The 25,768-nt window shown below is 40.9% G+C and overlaps 1 protein-coding gene across 15 annotated transcripts in view; it reads right to left on the bottom strand.

Annotated features, from left to right (window-relative positions):
• SRPK2 (SRSF protein kinase 2) overlaps positions 1–25,768 on the bottom strand; it is a 253,782-nt gene that overhangs the window by 61,217 nt on the left and 166,797 nt on the right. For all 15 annotated transcript variants that reach the window (XM_019451229.2, XM_019451231.2, XM_019451223.2 and 12 more), the window contains one exon: positions 12,736–12,887. In XM_019451229.2, the coding sequence (XP_019306774.2) occupies positions 12,736–12,887 (152 nt within the window). The remainder of the gene's footprint in view (positions 1–12,735; positions 12,888–25,768) is intronic.

Below are 25,768 nucleotides of genomic sequence, written 5' to 3'. Positions count from 1 at the left end.
TCCACGCCTAGGGTTACCCAAGAAAAAGAAAACATGCCCACTTAAAAACTCATATACAAAGTGTATGTATATGTATGTGTATATATAGTAGCATATTTTTGATAGCCAAAGAGGAGAAACAACCAAATGTATACCAAATGATAAATGGATAAACAAAATATAATATATCTCGACCACAGAATATTATTCAGTATAAAAAGGGAGAAGGTACTAATACATGCGACATCAGGGACCAAAGTTAAAAAGATGCTGAGCCAGCCACAACAGGCTACACACTATAGTGCTCTCTTTACACCAAATGTCCAGAATAAACAAACTCATACACAAAGCAGATCAGTGGTTGCCAAGGACTGGGAAGAACAGGGAAGAGGACTGACAGCTAATGAACGTGATTCTTGTTTAGGGTGATGAAATGTTCTGGAATTAGACAGTGCTAACAGCTGCCCAGTCTGTAAATACACTGAAAACCAATAAATCGCAGCCTTTAAAGTGGGAAATTTTGTGTACAGTACTCCTCTCTTCCTAGCAGTTTCAATTAGCCATGGTCAACTGCAGTCTGGAAGCAGGTGACCCTCCTTCTGGCGTATCACCAGGGATCAACAGTAGCCTAATGCTAGGTCACAGTGCCTACGTCATTCCCCTCCTATCACCAGGAGATCAACAGTAGCCGAACACTAGGTCCGTCATTCCCTCACTTCATGTCATCTAGCAGGCATTTTATCATCTCACATCACCACTACCACAAGGGTGAGTACAGAACAGTAAGACATTTTGAGAGAGAGAGAGAGAGAGAGAGAGAGAGAGAGAGACCGACCACATTTACACAATAACTTTTATTATAGTATACTGTAATAACTGTTCTATTTTATTATTGTTGTTGTTGTTATCTCTTATTGTGCCTGATTTGTTTATAATTTAAACTTCATCACAAGCATGTACGTAAAGGAAAAAAACATAGTATGTATAGGGTTTGCTACTACCTGAAGCTTCAGGCATTCACTGGAGGGTCCTGGAAAATAAGCCCCATGGATTAGGGTTTGGGGAAGTATTGTAATCAATACAGAAAACTGCAGGAAGAAAAAAATAGCAAGTTTTCAAGTACTGCTAGTCAATATAAAATAGGAAAAAGAAAAAAACAACAACAAAATCTAAAACTCTTTTACTTCATTTCAATATTCTGAATTCTAAGCCGACTCAGGATCCAATACAGACAGATAGGAAAATCATCATGATTCTGCCTAATCCAGAACATCAATGCTAAGGAGGAGAGAGACCTGGATATGGAACTCTTAAGAATACAGTTCTTTTTATCTACTAGCCTCAAGTGAGAAATAAAAACTACAGGCAACTCTATTATAAACTTCAAAGTTGCTAAGAGACTAGACTGTAATAATTCCCACCAAAAAAGGGAAATGATAATTACATGACACGATGGAAATGTTATCTAGCACTAAGGAGGATAACCACGGTACAATATATAAATGTACCAAATCAACACCTTAACTCAGAAGACGTACACCCTACACTTACATAATGTTGTGTGCCTATTGTATCTCAGTAAAAACAAATTAAAAAAAAAGGGAGAAGATAAATTATTCCAAAACCTGTCCCATTACTAGGTTCTGTTTATAAAAAAGTGTTTTCACAATCCTTAGACCCCACATAAGAATCAAACATGCTTGGGCCCACCGAGATAATCGGTGGATGGTCCTGAGGAGCCACAGTGAAAGAAATGACGTGCAAGAGTGCTTCGGGTTTTGGCCAAAGAAGGAAGGTAAAGGAATTTATGTTCCAGTGAGTCCGTAAGGGGACTGGGAGAGGATGGGGCAGGAAAGCGAGCCATCATTGAGTGCACTCTTTCTGAAGCAGACTCCGGAGCCCAGCAGCGCAGGCCAGCAGAGAGAGGGCTGCGGGGTGGCTGCAGGAACCATATCCGCAAAGGGCACGTGGAGGTGCACAGGTGCAGTGGCACAGGTGGTGCTGTGCACACCCCTGCTGGACTAAGTGGAGACAGAGGCGGCATCTGGACTGGGCTCTGTCACTGCTGCTGCACCACCCAGTCCCGCTCTGGCACCGAGCACGGCAGGGAAAGCCCCGGCAGCATGGCCAAAAGCATTCTCACAGTGGGTGTTGGCAGCACCCGGAGCAGCAAGGAAGTCCATGACAGATGTCACAGTGGCTCTGGCCCAGGTCCCATGCCACCCACCTCTGGGGACATGCAGATCCCAAAGTGCCAACCGTGCAGGCAGCTAACAGGTAGGGACAAGAACCACTGACATTTAGAATGCAAGTAAGACCCCTCTATACCCAAAAACTGGAAAATTCCACTCACACAACTGAATATGTATAGGGATTTTTCACGGAGACTAACAGAGCTGCTGTGTGCTCAGTTCCCCAATCTGTTCCATGTCAAGCGGAACCCTCAGTCTCTGGCTGCTCTCCTACCTCCCTGGCTGCTCTGTTTCTTTCAACTCGTTCTTTCTCCTCCTAGATTCCACCGAATCTCTCAAAGGCCTGTCCCTGAACAGCCTTTCTGCATCTTTTTTATTCACTTAACACCTCCTGCATGATTTATTTTCCTACCAAATCTGCAGTACTTGTGTAAGGCTGGGGAGGAGGCCACAAGACCACGTCGACTTCGCAAACGGAACTGCGGGCTCTCTTGGCTGACACCAGCTGCGAGTCTGCAGCTCGGCTGTAATAGTTAATCATCTGTAAGAAGGGCTCGCAAAACTCCCTGAAGGGTGCTATGCTCGTGGTCACCTCTTACTACAACATAAGGGCCACAGATTAAAATCAATCAAGGGAAGAGATGTAGGGGGCAGAATCTAGGAGGGTCCCAAACACACAGCACGCAGGTGTCCCCTGCCAGCGGAGTTCTAGACAGAGCCAATTCCTCTGGGTAATGACAGGTGACCACACACAGAGTACTGCCAACCACAGAAGCTCATCTAGCCCTGGAGCCCAGAGTCTTTATTGGGGCTCTGCCAGTGCATGGCCTGAGGCCCCCAGGTAAACAGACACTTACGAGGCTGGACACTCCAAGAGCTTAGACATTATCACACAGAACTTAGGGAAAAGGCCAGACCTCTCTTTGGGCAATGTTAAATTCTTTACTACACCATTTGCTAGCTGCTCTTCCAAGCCCCAGACTCCTACTGCTAATTGTCTTTTTGATATCTACACCAGCTTCTTTAAACTAAAATGAATAAAGTCAAACTCAACAAAATTTCCCCAGACCAACTATGATTTCACTGTTCGTGTTAACAGTGCCAAATCTACTTTCCAAGAAGGAACTGAGGCAGTTTGTAAAACCACAATACAAGATACAAAATTAGAAGGAAATTGGGGCAAAGAAAAAAACAGCCCAGAAAAAAATCAAATAGAATAATGCTGCGGTGGAGTCAGGACACAGAACGCAGTGCTGGAAATTCCTGCTCACTTGGTAGAGCAAGGCTGCATGTTTATTTGGCTGGAAGTTTTTTTTTAATAGCCAAATAATATCCAATACCAAGAAGAAATAACAAGCAGATTCAAAATTCACAGGGTCCTTAAAAAAAAAAAAAATGATGCCCAGAAGGCACTGCTCTCCTTCCAGGCACATCAAGGTTCAAGACTTGGAATGTTTTCGTTGCTGTCCTCCATATTCAGTTGTTTGTCAAATGATCAAGATGCTTCCTCTGTGGTGCTGTTTGCTTTTTGACCTCGCCTTTCTATGTATCTTCTCTCTCTAGTCATTCAAGATTCACAGATTAATCTTCTTTAAATATAGCAATTCCCTGTGCAAAATCTACAATGGTTTCTACTCACTGCTGTGTTTTTCTTTTTAAAAACATTTTTTTCCTACTTACAAGGAAATACATGCTCAATACAGAAAACCAAGAAAAACAAACAAAGAGGTAACACACACACACACACACACACACACACACACACACACACACACACAAATCCTATAATCCACATGTAAGTAGGTATGGCAACCTTTACTTAGCAATTCTTTTTTTTAATGTTTATTTATTTTTGAGAAAGAGAGAGACAGAGCACGAGTGGAGGAAGGCTAAGAGAGAGGGAGACACAGAATCCGAACCAGGCTCCAGGCTCTAAGCTGTCAGCACAGAGCCCGACACAGGTCTCGAACTCACAAACTACAAGATCATAACCTGAGCTGAAGTCATACGTTCAACAGACTGAGCTCAAAGGACTGAGCCACCCAGCCGTCCCTACCTTCTTTTAAATAGAGATAAAATTTACATGCAATGGAAATCAACTGTCTTATGCACACAATTCCCTGATTATTTGACAAATGTTTACACCCTAATCAACATGAAGAATATTTCTCCAAACCACAAGACTTCCTATGTTCTCTCTCCCAGTCATGTTCTTTGTCAGCTATCTATGTAGCCAATATTTCTCCTAGTCTGAGGCTGGTCTTTTTCATTTTTAAAAATGCCTTTTAATCTGCAAGTATTTTTTATTTTGATGAAATCCAATTTATTAATTCTTATTCTGTAGTTAATATGTCTTGCATATTCTCTAAGAAATCTTCCCTTACTCCAAGGCTGTGAAGATATCCTCCTACTTTTTTCTTTTTATAAGCTTTATACTTTTAGCTTTACATTTCAATCTATGATCCATCACAACCTGTAAAGAGACCTAAAAAATACCTACACATTTAACTGTAAAATCAGACACAATTAACAATGTCCACTCGTACCACTTCTATTCAACCTTATGCAGGAAGAAAGAGAAATAAAATGCATAAAGAATGTTAAACAGGGGGCGGGGGGCGGGGAGTATCTGCAGTGAAAGGATAAATGACTGTATGTGCAGAAAATCCCAAGAAATTGACATAAACACACATGAATTGTTCTGTGTTCAACTTTGTATTTTTCACTATATATTCCTAACTGATGTTTTAATTTACTTCATGTACAAATTTCTTACCTTCATCTTCGTCCTCTACATCATGCTTCCAAACACCTCTTCAACCTAACCTACACATCAGCTTTTAGCTTGCTATTTGCTGGAAAAAAAGGTCACTTAGAGCTTTCCAGAGAACCTTCCCAGCCTGCAGGTGGGGTCAGAGAAGTGCCCTATGCTATCAACAAAGTCTAATAAATCCCAAGTGGCAAGGCCCCCTTTACATTTTCTATGAAGTCTTTTACCTCTAACCAAACAAACTTATTCCTCTAAAGGCAATCACAAATCTTTCATTTTTTTTTTCATCTTACACTTAACTACACAATAAAGATGAAAAGGGGTATTTAAAAAGTTTCTTGATCTGCTCTCTTCGGTCACTATTTAGCAAGCCACAGATTATTTTACTAGGTCCAGGGACAGACTGCGAACGCAAGACCAGCAGAGGTTCTGTCACTGACTAGTTTATATTCTAGCCCATGAAGTCTTAGAGAGTGGGGGCTGGTTTCTCACTCACCTTTATATTCCCTGTAGTAAAACACAACACTGTACACATAGTAAGCCTCAAAGAATTCAACTGTCATGCTAACTAAGGCTTGTCATTCAACTGTCATGCTAACTAAGATGTCAGCAGCAATTCACAGCACCAGGGTCTATCAGGCATCAGAATCTCCTCAGGCCCCATGAAAGAAATGTTAAGAAGGCCTATGTAATCAGTTCAAGAGCATCTATTATTCTGTTCATAGAGATAAAGAGAATTTCTTTTTAAGGCCTCAAGTGAGCCAAATTAAGCCAACTAATTTTAAAAACATAGACAACCACGGTGGGATTAAATATGTGCACAGCTTTAGTGATTTTAAGGAAAATAACTGTGAATGAATAAAGGTTATCATATATATTTATATGATATATATTTCTATATTTCTATATATATATATATAGAAAGAGAGAGAGAGACTAAAGACTACACTTCTATAAAACACCAGCTGTATGATACTGGTTTCTAAGGCAACCCTATGTAAGGTATATTCCTTGCTTTCTTTAAAAGAAGCTAAAGCTATAAGTCATAAGTCACATACTCTGAGAAAGACAAGGCTGATGAGAACGTATAACTGCCATTAAACTTTGAGAGTTATTAAAATTCAGCCAGTCTAAACTTTTTACAAGTCATCTGACATTTTTCTAGTGTGTGAATATTTACATTTTTATGCTATGTTTTGAAGAAGATATTCCTAAGCCGCAAAAGAAACAAACTGAATGTCACTCAAATATGTATAATAAAGACCTCTGGAGCATTACGGATAATTTTAAGATCCAGGGAGGAAATGCAAGATGTGCATTCCGACTTGTGCGTCCTTCACGGTGCATCGACCTCCTCACTCCTGACATGCCTTCTGAGACACAGGTAACATCAGTACTGTCTGTCCCTTAGCTGGAGCCTAACACTAGAGACAATTCCTTCATCCAACCAAAAATATTTATTGCACTGTGGACAGTATACACGCAGTGGGGTTGACAAAATACACAGCCCTTGCCCACAGGCAATCTTCCAGACTGAGGAGAAGGAGATCACAGATGCATGCAAAAATACATGTGCAATTCTACACCATGACGACTACTGGGGGGTGGCAGGTTGTGACAGACACCATTGTGAGGGACACGGGGAGGGGCCTAATTAAGATGTGATTCGGGGTTCAATGAAGGCCTAAGGAAATGACACATGCTTACCAAGTCAGCCCATGAAAGTGCTGAAATCAGTATCTGCAGAAACAATACAGGTGATGAAACTGTACAAGGTGCCAACTTCCTGAAGGATGATTTAAGAGAGCCCAAACACAGGAGCTCCAAGGAGTCCATCAGTGCAGGCAGCAGGATGTTAACACAGCAAGGTGCCTAGGTCACCACGGACCAGTCCTTGTAGCAAATACATGCTGAGGGCCAGAAACATTTTGAAACATAAGGTAGGTCAAAGCAGTTAATTCCCCTTACACAGCAGGAAGTGAACGGAAGCCACTTCTTCGTGGTAGCCGTGGTGCTCTGGAGGCATAGCACATACCTTGGAGGAGCCTGCTGAGCCCGTGAAACATGTGCAGTGCGGGGCGGACTCCCAGGGGTCCCGACTCTGGATGTACAGTCCAGCCCGGGACCACGTACCAGGTGCCCCTAGCGGTTCCGATGCAGGTGGTACAAAGGTCACACTCTGAAAAGCCACTTTACACGGCAATCCCCCCTGAGCAGGGGGCTCTACCCCGTCCGTCCGAGAGACACTCACCAAATGAGCAGGATTGCACAAGGGCCTCCCGGAAGTGTCTGTTTATTGGCTCGCCCCGTGCCTGATCGTGTTATCTCTTGGGCTTGGAAGAAAGAATCCAAACAAACTGCCCAGAAGCAACATCAAAACAAGATAGGAAGAGAGAAACCATGCTGACACAGCTCTCTCTCCAGAGGCCAGGGAAACAGGCCTAGCAGAGGGAGGCAGTGAGGCCACAAGGAGACCAGCACAAACACACACGCGGGAACAGTCCTGAGGGGAGAATGAATAAATGAAGACAGAGCAGAGGAAACTAAAATTCACATTTCCTAAGCACCTTCCCTGTACCAGGCAGTAAGGCACATACTTCATGTATTTGTCTCATTTTTATCCTCATAAAATCTTGAGTGGTACGATGTGGTTATATGTTATATTACGCGGAGAGAGGATATTATATCACAGATGAAAAAGCTGAAGCCTGGATGGAAAGGAGCTTGTCTGAGGACACAGGACTGGGAAGCCAGATTTTGACCCCAGGACTCTCAGACACCGAGGCCATAATCCTCCTGAGTTTGGTGGGAGAGCAAAAACTGAGATGAGTGGGCACAGGCTGGCTATGCAGAAAGAGAACGCACAGGCAAGCAGAAAGGAGCAAAGAAGAATGCTTTATCAATATGAGAACTTTACACAGTGGCCTTTGTGCTCAAGTGGCTGAGGTTTCCTGTGTGTTGAGTGGGGAAAGACCCGTAAAGAGGTAAAAAGAAGGTAGAATGTTGAGATGCAATTTGGTTGGTGATGAATGATCCAGAAGGGCAGACACCCAGTTGCTTACTGCAGCTACCGCAGGGTGCGGAGATGGTGGGGGACTTTCCACACTCCACCCCCAACATAACCTATTTCCTAAGGTGAACAAATAGTTCTTTTGTGAAGAGATAAAACAGGGTAGTGTGGTTTGTTGTTGATGATGTTTTCTTTCTAAAAACTGGCTGGCAGATTCATTCTCCAGGAATGAAGTCAAAGAAAACAGAAGTGACCAGAAGACAGAAAAGACACCTCGCCAGACTAAGGGAATCATATTCCTGAACTGCCAAAGCCACCCCTGCCCTTCCCCTTCCTCAACAATTCAGTCCACAGTCATCATTAGATAGGGTAGAGCAGCGAAGATATCTGAGCACAGGCTAAGTAAGGCCGGAAGGGGACAGATGCCCAAAACAGCAGTGAGGATGACTGGTGATTCATCACATACAAGGAAATTAATCAAGCAATTAAACATAACAAGGATAATGAGAACCCAGCCTCTTATTTATCGAAGAAAGAAACTCGGAAGTACAGAAAGGGAGAAAATTGGGCTGAATTCCCTGGTATTAGAGTGGAATTAGAGATATCTGATTAATTTATGTGTTTTAATATATACATAAGCAAAAATAGAAACAGATATAAATATAGAAATAGATATAAACATAAACGAAGAGCGTACGGGTGTCCCTAGCTCTAGGCTAAGGTATCTGGAAGCACTGTTGCCTCAACAGCAATAACCACATCTGATGCCTAGATCTTGTTTCCTAAGCACTATTCTCCACTAAAAGGAACAAGGGCTCCTTGTAGAAAGAGTGGATTCCAGGGCTGGAGTAGGGAAAATACGAGACAAGCCTGGAACAGTGTACTATACTTGAAAGTTGGAAAGAATGGCAGGGACATCTCAAAAGGATACAGAATCAACCTGAAGGAGCTCCTTATGGCCAAATTTGGGCCATCAAAATAAATAAGGAGAATAACTAATTAGAACTCACTGAACAAAAGGGAACTCCATGAATGAGCCCATCTGAGGTAACTAGAAAGAATGACCAGACACAGAGATGGATGGAAGGGACAGGTAGAGACAGGAAGAGGAAGGAAGAAGAGGGAGAAGGAAGCAAGTTAGTTGGCAGGGGGATATTTATAGTCTCAAAGTAACTCACAACAACATACAGTACTAACTAATTACCAGGAGGAAAGAGTAACTTCACAGGACAGATATCTGGCACACGCCATCTTAAACAAAATAACCAACACCAACTGTAATGGTGCAAACCAAACTCGCATACTACCTGACAAAACGCAGTAAGAACACTTCTCATAGAACAACGCTGTTTTGATATTCCAAATTAAGAAACCTGGGAGTGCCTGGCTGGCTGGGAGAGCATGCTACTCTTATTCTTGGGGTTGTGAGTTCGGGCCCCATCTTGGGCACAGAGATAACTTAAAAAAAAAAAAACACCAAAAACAGCTACAAAATAAAGAAACAGTTTACCAAATTAAGAAGCTTTATACAAAATAATTGGCCTACAATCTTCAAAAATGTCAAAGTCAAGAAAAGACTAAGGAATTGTTCCAGATTAAAGAAACAAGTGTTAATAAAGAGAAAAACAAAACAAAACAAAACAAAAGTCCAAACTGGAATCATCCCCACCCCCCAACATAACAGCAAACCAAGACTTAATTCTAGTTTAAACCTAGCCCAGGAATGTGACCTTTTAAAAGTCAACCAGAAGTTTCCTGATAAGCACAAATGAGGTAATCTGCATGATAAAAATCCTGCTGCTCTCTACCCTCACACCGCCCCAAAGGAAGATATTCTGTCAAGAAACAATCCTTTCTTTTCTTCAGCTAGTAACTCCATGCCTCACCCTCAAAGTTCTCATTCTGTACAACTCCGGGAGCATCTCCACTTGCTAGATACAGGCGGGTGCTGCCCGGTTCATGAACTGCTTAATAAGGCCAGTTAGATCAGCTGCATTTTGTTTTTTAACCCAAGAAAACAAAATGTAGTATGAGTCTGGGAAGGACTGGTTTCATATAAAGGACGATATTGGCAACTGGCAAAACCTGAATGTTGTTTGAGGAATGAATAGTAGAGCTATAAACAATGTTAATGTCTTTTTTTTTTCATTTATTTATTTATTTTGAGAGAGACAGAGCATGAGCAGGGGAGGGGCACAGAGAGAGAGGGAGACACAGAATCCGAAGCAGGCTCCAGGCTCTGAACTGTCAGCACAGAGCCCGATGTGGGGCTCAAACCCACAAACTGTGAGATCATGACCTGAGCCAAAACCAAGAGTCAGATGCCCAACGGACTGAGCCACCCAGGGGGCCCCACAAAGGTCACTTCTTGATTTTGATGGTTGTATTATAGTTACAAAGAATAATGTACCTGACTGTAGGCAAAATTTACTAAATAACTCAGATGTGAATAATTAGCAAGTTGGAAACTTAAACTCTATTTGTGGCTGGGGGCGGGGGGCAGGGGATGGGGCACAGTTCTTGCCCCAGACATTCCCAATCAGTTCCACTGACCCCTTGAATGCATTTATGTCCATTACCTTAGACAAAATGTTCTGATCTAGATCACAAAATTCACAGAGCAAGGCGTCTACTACATGTAATGCTGACTGGAAGCAGAAGTTACTTGCCAGAGTCAGGAATGAGACAGAGAAACAGAGAAGCTTACATCTCTCACATGTTTCAGTGAGGCTGACTTTAGTACTGGTTCGAGTTCAGCAAATGTTACCTAAAATCAGCCCTGACCGTGCAATCCTTCATTCACAGCCCTGTATTTCGGTCTGAGGTGTCTGTCCCCTCTGCTGCTCTACAGAGATGGTACAGGGATAAATGAGAGTACTGGTTACACCTCCTGACCCACACACTCAAGTGCCAGATGTGAGAACAAGAGCTCCCATTCCCGCACGGTAGAGCCCATGTGCTAAAAGAACTGTTCCTGCAGACCAAGCTAACAACACGGCCTAAGCAGTGAGATCAAAGACAACTGTCCAAATCTCCTCTTCAAACAACTTCATTTGTGAACCAAGAAATGCAGATTTAGAGGGAGGATGTAAAACCTCTATCTTTTCACCTTTCCACAGGCTCTGTTATGTTCCATACCGGATGGCTTAGACCTTTGAGGTCATAATCACTACTCCTCCAAATGCTAAAGATCTACGTTCTTTTTTCTAAGGAAAACATTGATTCCATGTGTAGAAACCCACACCTATGGTGTGGAAACCCACTCTATGGTTAGAGTAGAAGATGAGTTCTTAAACTTTTACAACAGAACATAATTTTCTCTTCCTCTTAATGGAGACTTAAAAAGTTTCTAATGGTACTCCATAACCAACACCCAGATGGCCTGCAATCACTAGATAAATTCATACAAGACACTATGGAGTCAGGGATTCATTAATGCTCTATGGCCTGACCAGGTACCCATCTCCTGCCATCTATTATTTTTCTGTATAGAATCTGATCTACTTTGGGTGCCTCAGTGGCACAATCAGTTGAGTGTCCGACTCTTGGTCTCAGCTCAGGTCATTGTCTCACGGTTTGTGGGTTTAAACCCTGCATCAATCCCAAGCCCTGCTGGGGATTCTGTCTCCCTGTCTGTCTCTCAAAATAACTAATAAAAATAAAATTCTTTAAAAAAAAAAAAGGGGGGGGGAATCTGATTACATTGAACTTAATCAGTACCAAGTCAGTGTCTCATCAATTGTTCAGAAGCTCAGAATTCCAGACTGTGATAATCTACTAAAGAGAATGAAAGTCCAAAAAAGAGAGAGAGAGAATATGAAAGTCCAAATGAGTAAATTAAGTAACAAAGAGGTGGTCAAATGGACACATCAACCTCCCTTTCTCCTACATTCTCAGAGTCCAGTCTACACAAAGTATACAGTCTGGATCACACTGTCCTCAATATTCATCACACAACATGCTTGCCTTTTAGGAGTTTAACTATATGCTCTTGATCTTTACAAAGCAATACAAGAACACTTCACCTGAGTAATTTCTATGTCTTCTGTGAAATCACAGCTAAAAACACAATCCACTGTGTCACACAATGGCAAAGCCCACAGAATGTCTTTTTCACTGAGTACAATGCCAGGAAAAAGTCTGTCTCTGTAAACAAATGAGCAGGCTTTCTTTCCACTGACAATGAATACTATGTAATTCAATGTTATACAGAGAAAAGGACTGGTTCCTTGTTACTCTTAGTCTGAAAACTTAAAGTCAATTGCCTTGCACAACCGTTACACTGGCTCCCCTCAGGAGCCTGGTACCTTCTAGTCTCTATGCTCTTTTTAGATAGCTGCTGCTGTTTTTATCCTTAACTGTCCTACTTACAGTATCTTTAATTCTATTAGCAGATTAAAATCCTCTTGAAAGTATGTATGTACATATGTATATACTGTCTATCTCTTACAGTTTTCCTTCTGCTATCTCTTACCTTTTCTGGTACCACTCTATACTTAATGATCTAGAAATTAAAAATGAGGGGCACCTGGGTTGGTTACACATCTGACTCTTGGCTTTGGACCAGGTCACGATCTCACAGTTCGTGTGACGGAGCCCCAGGTCAGGCTCCACACTGACAGCACAGAGCCTGCTTAGAATTCTCTCTCTGCCCCTCCCCCGCTCACGCTCTCCCTCTCTCAAATAAATAAACATTTAAAAAAAAAAAAAAAAGGTGTTGACACCAAGAGGTGAATTTAACAAAGACCACACAGTCTGCGTCAGTGACAAGCAGGCACGATCACCTTTGCAGTAGTCGGCGGGGTCCTCCTGCTCTTCATCATCTGATCCCAGGATCTCCTCCTCTGGCTCCGGGGGCGTGGGGTCTGGCAGAGGCGGTGGCGGTGGTGGAGGCGGCGGTGGCGGAACTAAGGGAGCTTTCTGCTGAGGCTCCGGCCTGAAACGGGAGAAGGAGAATTCCTATTTACTCAGAAGCCAATCTTGCATTATGGACACACATGAGAGTTTCTTAACACAAGAAAAAAATAAACCTGTCACACACTAACTAGAAATGCTGGTTAATGCACCGCGTCCATTTTAGCTAAATTCAAGTAAGGTTTCAATATACAGGTCCAGAAGAAAAAAAAAAATCACACTCTGCAGGCACATTTTCACTCAGAGCTTCAAAATTTCGTAAGTCCTGACAATATTATGAAATAAAGGGAAAACAGAAAGAGAACCCCCCCCCACCCATGCTATATAGCCTTATTAAGTTAGAACACATCCCACAGAGATTATAAAAAGACAGATGAAAGCAGCTCTGAGCTTATAAAAGGACTTATTTTCCATTATTTTAAAATCAGAATTCCTTTTCCCATAGAAACAGTACAATGTGGTTAGGTTTCCGGGATAACTCGTAAAAGCTAATACATGCTATTAACTGATGTACAGTTATTTTCATTAAGGAATTCAGCCATCTATCTCCCTTGCTTATCAAGAATACTACCCCAAACTGGAAATTAAACAATGAAAACACCCACTGTCAGTCAAATACAAAAGCAGCACATACATTAATGCAAGGTTTCCAAGGTTTGCAAAATGCTAATTTCCAAATGTCACAAAAAGGCTAAATAATGGTTAGTCTGCTCTTTTATAAAAGATAAGAAAACCCACAATACACAAAAATGTTTCTAAGCTTGAGAGATTACAGATGAGAGCCTTCTTTCAGGTATCTAGAGAAACTCGAGGAGAAACTCTTCCTGAGCCAGCACACAGAGTGTGCAGGCAAGGGAAATCGGGCTGACAGAGGTGTTCTCCAGAGAGGTTCACAGGGTAAGGAGGGGGTCTCTAGTCTGGGGAGCAAGGGGAACCCCATAAGCACTGATGTGTGCACAGCTGCTCTTCTTTTTGGACTGCCAGTAGTTGTGCCCCCCTTCGAAAAGCACCTTTTGAGACTGCTCCTCCCTACACAAGGGAAGGCTGGTTCTGATCCACTTTCTTCACTGTCGTACCGCTCAGAGCACAGACGGCTGAAGCTGACTCTACAGGCCTGGAACCTTCAGGCTGGCTGTCACAGGCAGCAAGCTCATCTGCAGTTGCCAGTAGAGGCAAGGCCAGCAGAGCCACCTGACCCCGGCCCCTCTCTAAGCCGGACCTCTAAATTCTTCCCAATCTGATAGCCCCCAAATAGCATTTACTGTATTGCTTTTAGCCTAAATTGGCTAAAGGTCACTTATGTGGTTTGCCACCAAAACTCAAAGTGCCACAGGCAACAAAGGGGGGTAGGGTGGAAGGCAGCAGAAACCCAGCAGTCACGAGGAAGGGGTGGGGACTGTGCCGCACAGGTAACCTGAAAGGCAAGCACTGGCAAGTTGAGTATCTTTGGCAGAGTGACTAAGGAACGCTTATGAGCTGAAAACGACCTGTATTGATTGCTATTTGCTACAATTTATGAAGACTCAAAGTTACAGCTCCCAGGGTGACAAACGTTAGGAACAGGGTGGTGATCACATCCTGAGTTAACCACTGCTCAAGATGGAGCCCTGGAAGGGGATAATCACAACCAAACACCCACATCACTGCCAGAATACATCCAAAAATACATCTAACAGACCTTATGGAAGTGTACTAATCTTTCTGGCAGCCTTGCAAATGCTCCTTTCCTTTTTAACATACATGTTCTTACTGAAAGTAGAATGGCAATGCACAAAAGAGAGGCTGGAAGAAGGGGAGGCAGGAGAGGGCTGCACCAGAGGGAAGCGGAGGGGAGCAAGATGAATGGTCTCACAAGAGCCATTCATTCATTCTTCGGGGCTGTGAGCAGAAACTACTGAGCTGACCAATGTGCTCAATCAGAAACGCTTAGAAATTTTACACGAAAAAATGAGGAGATTCTCCAAATTTAAAAGAAAACATGTTATATTCCCTATAGAAACTATGTAACAATTAATGAAAAGAACAGAACTGGAGAATCTTCTACCTGTGCTCCGCACTACAGACCCTTCGGCCAGGTAATTAATTCACTGTAGTGGGGACTGTTTTGTACACTGTAGAATGTTATAAGCATCCCTGGCCTCAAGACATTAATGTCAGTAACATCCACACCCCACCGCCAGTTGTGACCATCAAAAACTATGTCCAGAAATTAACAAATTCCCTGGGGACAAAATCATACCCATTTGAGAACCACTGCTCTAACAAGTGTTTTCTGTACTTAGCTTTATTCCTACAGAGTAGACTGTATCTGTAATAAGGGAAAACAAATTCTCATTTTCATGGGCCTATTTTCTCTCATTTGAGAGGCTCATCATAATGTGTTTCTCTTAATTATTGTCCCCCCATTTGCTGAGCTGTCCACATCACTTAACAAAATTGTCAGACCCTCTGGTCTCAACGAGCAGGCAGGCACCTCGTCTCCCTCCAGTGAGGGCCACACTGAACAGGCAGGCAGAAAGCTCCCCCAAGGCCACTTATTTCTCTCAAGTTAAAGGAAGGAGTCAGGGTACCTTGAAGTAGAAAGGAAGTTGAGTAATGTTGAAGTAATATTTCAACTATCACATCCTAACACCTAGGGCTATGCTGTCTAATCAGTGGGCACTGGCCACATGCCTGTACTGAGCACTGGAAATGGGACGAGAGTACAAATCAAGACATGCTACATGCATAAAATACATACCGGATTTCTGAGATTTCATACAAAAAATGTAAAATATTTTATTAATAAGTTTACATTTATTATATGGTAAAATGTAGAACTACATTATAGTTCTACTGGACAGCACCACCCTAGGCTCTTCAGATAAAAACCAGAGGAGTACTTGGCCTAAAAAATCAGAGATTCCTGGTCATACCAATGATGGTGAATTTTTCTAAGGCTTCTCCTAGTAACATGCCTCACATCAATGATCACCAACTATCAAATCACTTAAATCGTCATAGTAAGGTTCAGAACAACGTAACTGCCAAATGTTATGGTGCTGATCATGATTCTTTTTCATATCATTCATCCTTGTTACTGCCTACCACATAGGAGAAACACAAGTAAATATGTCTTAGGGCAGGTATAGGCACAAGAGGAGGAGGCCACACCATCTTGAAGGCTGGATTCTTCAAAGTGGATTCTTGTGGCTTCCACGGTATTACTTTAATTAAGCCTGGTTAAATCTCAACTATTTAAAAGATCCAGAGGTAGCAGGCAGTTTATATCACCAAGTACATACTTAAAAAATATACCCACAGATTTTAAAAGTACCTTTTCATCAATCCTAATGAGAACCATCAAAAAGTTATTTCACAGAATAATTACTAGAAGCACTGGGGAGGAGTCAAGATGGCGGAGCAGCATGGAAACCTGAGCTTGTCTCCTCCCTGAAATGCAGCTACATCAGCACCAAATCACTTTGAACACCTAGGAAATTGATCTGAGGATTAACGCAACAATCTTCGTAACTTGAGCCGTAGAACTTGGCACATACGCAGTGCAGGCAGGTGAACCGGGGGAGACAAAGAAGCCGTGGAGGGTGGTGAGCTATTTTGGCAGAGAGAGAAAGAGAAAGGCAGAGAGAGCAGTGCATCGGGATCGTACAAGAAAAGCACTCCCCACCAAAGTAGCTGCAGAGAAAGAGAGAAAGAGAGAAAGAGTAAAAACCCTCGCAGGGGACTGAACAAGAAACCTGTTCCCCAAAACCACTGCCAGGGAGAAAGAAGAGGATTCAATACCACCAGGATTCTATAAACAGTGGAGAATAGACTCTGAAGTTCCTGAGCTCAGTGCCTGGCAGTGCTCTGGTGAGGAAGTAGGGCGAATCCCCAGGAGCAGGCTGCAGGGTCTGAGGGGTCTGTGTGCCACACAGGGAGAAGTGGTTGCCCTGCTTGGAGTGTATTTGGTAGAGGCCATATGGCCTCCCCTGGGGCAAAGGTCCCAGTGGACCCTGGAGAGCAGCACATATGCTGGTATAGGGACTCAAACGCCAGAGTGCCATGAAACCCGGCACTGGCTGGGTGTTGTGATTTGCCATAATCTCTGAATCACTGCCACTGCGATTGCATGAACATTTTTCTGGCGTAGGGTGGCACTCGGCCATCACTCAGTAAGACCCTCCCCAGAGAGTCAGCATAGGTCCAAGCCACCGGGGACTCTGAAGCGTGGAATTCTGAAACAAAACCCCATCTAAGATAAAACTCTAGAGGGAGGTGCCACCTGGCAGCAGACAGCTTGAACACGGACAGGGTAGAGACAGGGAGTAGACAGAGGGCTGACAAAGGAGGGGCTTGATCGCGGGTCAGTGAGAACTCAAAGTTCCTGTGCTAGATACTAGGGAGCTGGGTGAAGCCATTTCCACCTCCCCTGTGCACACACAGCACACAGGCACATGGATCCACCCCAGTAAGCTAAGCAGAGCCACCTAGTGGAGAATGGAGCAATTACATCAAGCTCCACCCATCTGCACCCTCCAAGCACAGGCACCAGAAGACCAACATAAATCACTCCACCAGCTTAGTGTATGGACTATAGAATCCTTCGTAGTTTCAGTTCTAAGGGACACTGGATGTAACTTCATTCAGGTTTCATTCTGTTTGCTGGTTCCTTTATGTGTTCGTTTTCTTTGCTTCAGTTTTTGCTTAAAATGTTCTTTTTTTCTTTGTTTTCTTTCTTTCTTAGATACAGAAAGAAAAACTTGTTTTTTACTTCATTTTTTATTTTTAAAAATTTTTTATTCTATTTCATTTTATTTTCTTTAATTCTATTTTATTATATATGAGTTTTTTACTTTTCAAAGTTCTTCTTACCTTTTTTTCCCCTTTCCTTTCCCTTTTTCCTGTATTCCATAAAACTTCTTTCAACAAGTAGAACAAAACTCACCTAGGATCTAGCTTCCTTTTTTTTTGATATTTTGTTTTGTTTTTAATTTTTATTTTATTAATTTTTTTTTCTTCCAAAATGACAAAACGAATGAATTCACCCCAAAAGAAAGAACAGGAAGAAATGAAAGCCAGGAACTAAATCAACATAGGTATAAGATGTGTGAACTAGAATTAGAACCATGATAATAAGAATACTAGTTGGGGTGAAAAAAGCATAGAAGACATAAAAGAATCCCTTTCTGCAGAGACAAAAGAAATAAAATCTGGGGTGCCTAGGTGGCTCAGTCAGTTAAGCATCCAACTTTGACTCAGGTCATGATCTCGTAGTCTGTGAGATCGAATCCCACATTGGGCTCTGTGCTGACAGCTCAGAGCTTGGAGCACGCTTTGGATTCTGTCTCTCTATCTCCCCCTCTCCTGCGCATATTTTGTCTCTCTCAAAAATACATAAACATTAAAAAAAATTTTTTTTAAAGAAAGCTATAAAATACAGTAAGGCTGAAATTTAAAATGCTACAACTAAGATACAATCTCAAATAGATGGATGCCACAACACCAAGAATGGATCAAGCATTGAATTAGCATTATAGAGAATAATGAAGCAGGAAAAAAAAAGAGGGATACAAAGGCAAAAGATCATGATACAAGACTTAAAGAACTCAAGTGACTCATTAAAAGGTAGTAACACCCAAATCATAGGAGTCTCAGAAGATGAAGAGAGAGAAAAAGGGACAAAAGGTTTATGTGAGCAAATTATAGCAGAAAACTTTCCTTATCTGGGGAAGGACACAGACATCAAAAAACAAGAAGCACAGGGAACCATCATTAGATTCAACAAAAACCAACCATCACCAAGGCATATCATAGTCAAATTAGCAACATATACAGGCAGGAAAGAATTATGAAAGCAGCAAGAGGGAAAAAAAAAAGTCCTTAACCTGTAAGGGAAGACAGATAAGTTCACAGCAGACCTATCCACAGTAACTTGGCAGACTAGAAAGGAATGGCAGGATATATTCTGAATCAGAAAAATATGCAGTCAAGAATTCTTTATCCAGCAAGGCTGTCATTCAAAACAGAAGGCGAGATTAAAAGTTTCCCAAACAAAATCTAAAGGAGTTCATGATCACTAAACCAACCCTGCAAGAAATTTTAAGGGGGTACTCTGGAGAAACAACAAAACAAAACCTCAAAAGGAACAAAAACTAGAAAGGATCAGAACATCACCAGAAACACCAACTCTACAGGCAACCCAATGACACTAAATTCCTATCTTTCAGTACTCACTCTAAATGTAAATAAACTAAATGCTTCAATCAAAAGACACAGGGTATCAGAATGGATAGGAAAACAAGACCCATCTGTATGCTGCTTACAAGAGACTCATTTTAGACCTAAAGACACCTGCAAATTGAAAGTAAGGGGATGGAGAATCATCTATCATACCAATGGTCATCAAAAGAAAGCTGGAATAGCCATACTTACATCAGACAAACTAGATTCTAGAATAAAGACTGTAACAAGAGATGAAGAAGGGCACTATATCATAATTAAAGGGTCTATCCACCAAGAAGATCTAACAATTGTGAATATTTATGCACGCAATGTGAATGCACCCGAATATATAAATCAAGAAACTCATTTATTATAATACCATAATAGTAGAGGACTTCAACACCCCACTTACAACAATGGACAGATCTTCTAAGCAGAAAATCAACAAGGAAACAATGGCTCTGAATAACACACTGGACTGGATGAACTTAACAGATATATTCAGAACGCTTCATCCTAAAAAGGAATACACATTCTTCTTGAATGCACTGGAATATTCTCCAGAATAGATCCTGTACTGGGTCACAAATCAGCTCTCAACAAGTACAAGATCACACCTTGTATATTTTCAGATCACAATGCTATAAAACTTGAAATCAACCACAAGAAAAAATTTAGAAAGACCATGAATACTTGGACATTAAAGAACATCCTACTAAAGAATGAATGGGTTCACCAAGAAATTAAACAGGAAATTAACAAGTACATGGAAGCCAATGAAAATAACAACACGACAGTCTAAAACTTCTGGGATGCAGCAAACGCAGTCAGAAGAGGGCAGTATATAGCAATCCAGGCCTTCATAAAGAAGGAAGAACGGTCTCAAATACCCAACCTAACCTTACACCTAAAAGAGCTCGAAAAAGAACAGCAAATAAAGCCCAAAACCAGCAGAAGAAGGGAAATAAAGATAAGAGCAGAAATCAATGATATCAAAGAAGAAAAAAAAAAAAAACAACAACCAAAAAAACAGAACAGATCAATGAAACCAGGAGCTGGTTCTTTGAAAGAATTAACAAAACTGATCACCCCCTAGCCAGATTGATCAAAAAGAAAAAGGAAAGGACCCAAATAAGTAAAATCACGAATGAAAGAGGAGGGATCACAACTAACACTGCAGAAATATGAACAATAATAACAGAATATTATGACCAATTATATGTCAACAAATTGGGCAATCTGGAAGAGACGGACAAATTCCTAGAGACATATAAACTACCAAAACTGAAACAGGAAGAAATAGAAAATTTGAACAGACCCATAACCAGTAAAGAAATTGAATCACTAATCAAAAATCTCCCAACAAGTAAGAATCCAGGGCCAGAAGGCTTTCCAGGGGAATTCTACCAAACATTTAAAGAACAGTTAACATGTATTCTTTTGAAGCTGTTCCAAGAAAAAGAAATGGAAGGAAAACTTCCAACCTCATTCCACAAGGCCAACATTACCTTGATTCAAACACCAAAGATCCCACTAAAAAGGAGAACTACAGACCAATTTCCCTAATGAACAGGGATGCAAAAATCATCAACAAGATACTAGCAAAATGGATCCAACAATACATTAAAAGAATTATTCACCACAATAAAGCGGGATTTATTTCTGGGATGCAGGGCTGGTTCAATATCCACAAATCAATCAATGTGATACATCACATTAATAGAAGAGAAGATAAGAACCACATGAGCCTCTCAATATATGCAGAAAAAGCATCTGACAAAATACAGCATCCTTTCTTGATAAAAACCCTCAAGAAAGTAGGGATAAAAGGATCATACCTCAAGATCATAAAGGCCACATATGAAAGACCCACCGCTAATATCATCCTCAATGGGGAAAAACTGAGCTTTCCCCATAGGGTCAGGAACATGACAGGGATGTCCACTCTCACCACTGTTGCTCAACATAGTGTTGGAAGTCCTAGCCTCAGCAATCAGACAGCAGAAAGAAACAAAAGGCACCCAAATCAGCAAGGAGGAAGTAAAACTTTCATTCTCTGCAGACGACATGATACTCTATGTGGAAAATCCAAAAGATTCCACCAAAAACTGCTAGAACTGATACATGAATTCAACAAAGTTGCAGTACATAAAATCAATGTACAGGAATAAGTTGCATTTCTATACACCAATAATGAAGCAGCAGAAAGAAATATCAAGGAATCAATCCTGTTTTCAATTGCACAAAAACCCATAAAACACCTAGGAATAAACCTAACAAAAACAGTGAAAAACATATATGCTGAGAACTATAGAAGGCTTATGAAAGGAATTGAAGACACAAAGAAATGGAAAAACATTCCAGGCTCATGGATTAGAAGAACAAACAGTGTCAAAATGTCGATACTACCCAAAGTAATCAACATACTCAATACAATCCCTATCAAAAAAACACCAGCATTCTTCACAGACCTAGAACAATTGTAAAATTTGTATGGAACCAGAAAAGACTCCAAATAGCCAAAGTAATGTTGAAAAAGAAATTCAAAGCTGGAGGCATCACAATTCTGGGCTTCAAGCTGTATTACAAAGCTGTACTCATCAAGACAGTATGGTGGCAGCACAGAAACAAGACACATAGATCAATGGAACAGAACACAGAACCCAGAAATGGACCCACAAATGTATGGCCAACTAATCTTTGCCAAAACAAGAAAGAATACCCAATGGAAAAAAGATGGTCTCCTCAGCAAATGGTGTTGGGAAAACTAGACAGCCACATGCAGAAGAATGAACCTGGACCACTTTCTTACACCATACACAAAAATAAACTCAAAATCAGTGAAAGTGTACTAAACGTACGACAGGAAGCATCAAAATCCTAGAAGAGAGAACAGGCCCTTCACCACAGCAACTTCTTACTTGACATGTCTCTGGAGGCAAGGAAAACAAAAGCAAAAACCAACTATTGGGACCTCATCAAGATAAAACAATCAGCAAAACTAAAAGGCAACCGATGGAATGGGAGAAAGTATTTGCAAATGACATTATCAGACAAAGGGCTAGTATCCAAAATACAAAGAACTTACAAACTCAACACCCAAAAAACAAATAATCCTGTGAAGAAATGGGCAAATGACATGAATAGACACTTTTCCAAAGACATCCAGGTGGCTAAGAGACACATGAACAAATGCTCATCACCCATCATCAAGGAAATACAAACCATAACCACAATGAGATCGATACCACCTCACCCCTGTCAGAATGGCTAAAATCAACAACTCAAGCAACAACAAGATGTTGGTAAGGATGCAGAAAAAGAGGAACCCTTTTGTACTGTTGGTGGGAATGCAAACTGGTGCAACCACTCTGGAAAACAGTATGGAGGTTCCTCAAAAAATTAAAAATAGAACTACCCAAACCCAGCAGTTGCACTACTAGGTATTTAACTAAAGGATACAAAAATTCTTATTCGAAGGGGCACATGCACCCCAATGTTTACAGCCGCACTATCAACAATAGCCAAAGTATGAAAAGAGCAAAATGTCCATCAACTGACAAATGGATAAAGAAGATGTGGTTTATATATACAATGGAATATTTATTACTCAGTGACCAAAAAGAATGAATTCTTGCCATTTCCAATAACATGGATGGAACTGGAGTGTATTAGGCTAAGCGAAGTCAGTCAGAGAAAAAGAAGTATCATATAATTTCACTCATATGTGGAATTTAAGAAACAAAACAGATGAATATAGGGGAAGGGAAGCAAAAGTAAGATAAAAACAGAGAGGGATTTAAAAAAAAATTTTACACAGGCAGGGGGGCGTGCCTGGGTGGCTCAGTTCATTAAACATCCAACTTGGGCTCAGTTCATGATCTTGAGGTTCATGAGTTCAAGCACTGCATCACGCTCTGAATGGAGCCTGCTTCGGCTTCTGTGTCTCCCTCTCTCTGTCCCTCCCCCGCTCATGCCACCCCCCTCAAAAATAAAAATAAACATTAAAAGAAAATTTAAAAACAGAGAGGAAGACAAACCATAAGAGACTCTTAAATACAGAGAACAAACAGAGGGTTGCTGGTGGGTATTGGATGGGGGGATGGGCTAAATGGGTGATGGGCTTTAAGGAGGGCATTTGTCGGGATAAGCACTTGGTGTTACATGTAAGTGATGAATCACTAAACTCTACTGCTGAAATTGTTATGTTAACCAACTGGGATTTAAATTAAAAAATAATAATTAAAAAAGGGTTGTTAGAAGCCCTTAGCAAGCCATGCAGGGAACCCATAAATATTTTCAACAAGGGTGCCAACACAATTAAATGGTGAATGAATGGTCTTTCCAACAAATGGTACTGGGACAAATGGTTATCTGCATGCAATAAAATGAAGTCATAACCCTACCTCACACACACATAAAGATTAACTCAAAATGGATCAAAGACTTAAATAAAGGAGCTAAAACTCCAAAACTCACAGGAAAAAAATACAAGTAAATCTTCATGATCTTGGGCTCAACAATGTTTCTTAGATTTGACACTAAAAGCATATGCAAGTGGACTTGATCAAAATTAAGAGCTTTTGTGTTTCAAAGGGCACCACCAGAAAGTAAAGTCATCATGTAATGATGGAAGAAAGTATCTGGAAACCATACAAGATAAGGGTCTTGTATCTAGAATGTAAAAAGAACTCTTGCATAACTTGACAAAAAAAAATTTAATAGGAAAAAGATTAAAATAGACATTTCTCCAAAGATGACCTATAAATGACCAATAAATATATGAAAAAATGTTCAGCATCATTAGTTCTTTGGGAAATGGAAATCAAAACCACAATGACAAGTACTGTCGAGAATGAAGAAAGTAGAACCCTGAATTGTAACAGTAGTGTTCTATGGCCCAGCTGCTTTGCAAGCTGGCAGTTCCTAAAAACGTTGAATTCAGAGTTATCACATAACCCAGCAATTCCACTTCCGGGTATAATACCCAAAAGGAATGAAAATATATGTCCCCACAAAATCTTGTGCGAAAATATTCATAGGACATTATTCGTAGCAGACCAAAAATGTGCATCGAGTGATAAATGAATAAATAAATAAAATGTGGTTAAATAAAATGGTAACATTATTCAGCAATAAAAAGGAATGAAAGTACTGTCACACGCTACAACATGGGTGACCCTTGAAAACATTACGCTAAATGAAAAATGCTAGGCAGAAGAGACCACATGTTATAGGATTCCATTTTATATAAAAATGTCCACACTAGGCAAATGTATAGAGAACAGAGTAAATTAGTAGTTGCTGAGGGCTGAGGGTAGGGGAAAGAAAGAAGAAGGGGAATGGGGATTGACTGTTAACAGGTACAGAGCACCTGCAAAAAGCTGTTTTTTAAAAAACAAAAGGTTGCACAACTATACAATATCTTTTTCTTTTTAAGAGAGAGAGAGAGCATGTCTTGCAAGTGAGAGAGGGGCAGAAGGCAAGGGAGAGAGAGAATCTTAGGCAAGCTCCACACCCAGCGTGGAGTCCAATACGGGGCTCAATCTCACAATCTCATGAACTGTGAGATCATGACCTGAGCAGAAATCAAGAGTTGGGTGCTTAACCGACTGAGCCACCCAGGCACCCCGTATACTATCTTTTAATGTCCACTCTCCAAGAAAAATTAGAAATAACTATCTTTAGATTTAGAAAACCTGCTACATATGGTCTCCTTCACAACTGCCCAGCCACATTTACAGTGAAAGGTAATAATACATAGTTCCGTAAAAACCAGACTGAGAGTCTACCTAAATGTCCAAGTTTACACGAGGCACGAATTTAAAGAACATGCTCTCATATGACATCAACAATGTACCACCCTTAGCAACTAGAGTAAAAAATTTAGAAACTAGTCATTTAGGTTTTTCACAAAGAATTACATTTATTTTGCCCTACATTAAACACAAGTAAATATTCCCGTTACTCCAAACATAAAAAATGCAGTTTAAGAAAAAACACAAAATATTTTCTTCAAATATTACAATACTAAGATGATTTTATCATGTTTATCTACTGCATACTGTATTTCTCAAGTACATTTGCTCTACCACAAAGGGGAGGAAAACCGAACCCTAGCAAAATGCATGCACGATCAGCTCTAAATTGCCATGGCAACCAGATGGGAGTTCCCACTTCCTTCCAGCTGCTATTTCTTTCGAGCAGAGAAAAGGACAAGTAAACTTCACATTTGGCAGAAAAAGAAGTCCTTTCCTTTATTATCAACCTAAATGGCAACTGACACAATTTAAGAAATTCATTTATTCAGTTTTAACCAAAATATAAAGAAAAAGAAGTTCCAAATGAATTTCTCCTAGGAACATTCACACAAAGGCAATTTTTTTCTTTCCTATGTCCACCACCTAATCTACAACTCACTCTCTTCCTCCCTCCCTCCTTCTTACTTTCCCATTCTTGATGGTAAATTGTTAGAGAAATATGCAATCTGCCATTTCTGCTTAAGGGTAGAATCAATCAATACATATTTTCTCTCAAAACAGCTTATCCAAAAAGGTTTGCTGTAACACTGGGTAAAGCTGCACAGCTAAGGAGAAAAACCCAGACTAGTTTTATGTGTTCCTCTATAATGAAAACGCTTCTAAACTTTATGTAACTTGAACCTGAATGTTAAGTGTCGGCTGTGGTAGGCCAACTTCT

This window comes from Panthera pardus, unplaced genomic scaffold (assembly GCF_024362965.1).
Source record: "Panthera pardus isolate Hobbes unplaced genomic scaffold, ASM2436296v1 HiC_scaffold_8, whole genome shotgun sequence".
In the NCBI taxonomy this organism is placed as follows: Eukaryota; Metazoa; Chordata; class Mammalia; order Carnivora; family Felidae; genus Panthera; species Panthera pardus.
The sequence above is the reverse complement of the archived record's forward strand: the minus strand, read 5'-3'. Positions and strand labels throughout refer to the sequence as shown.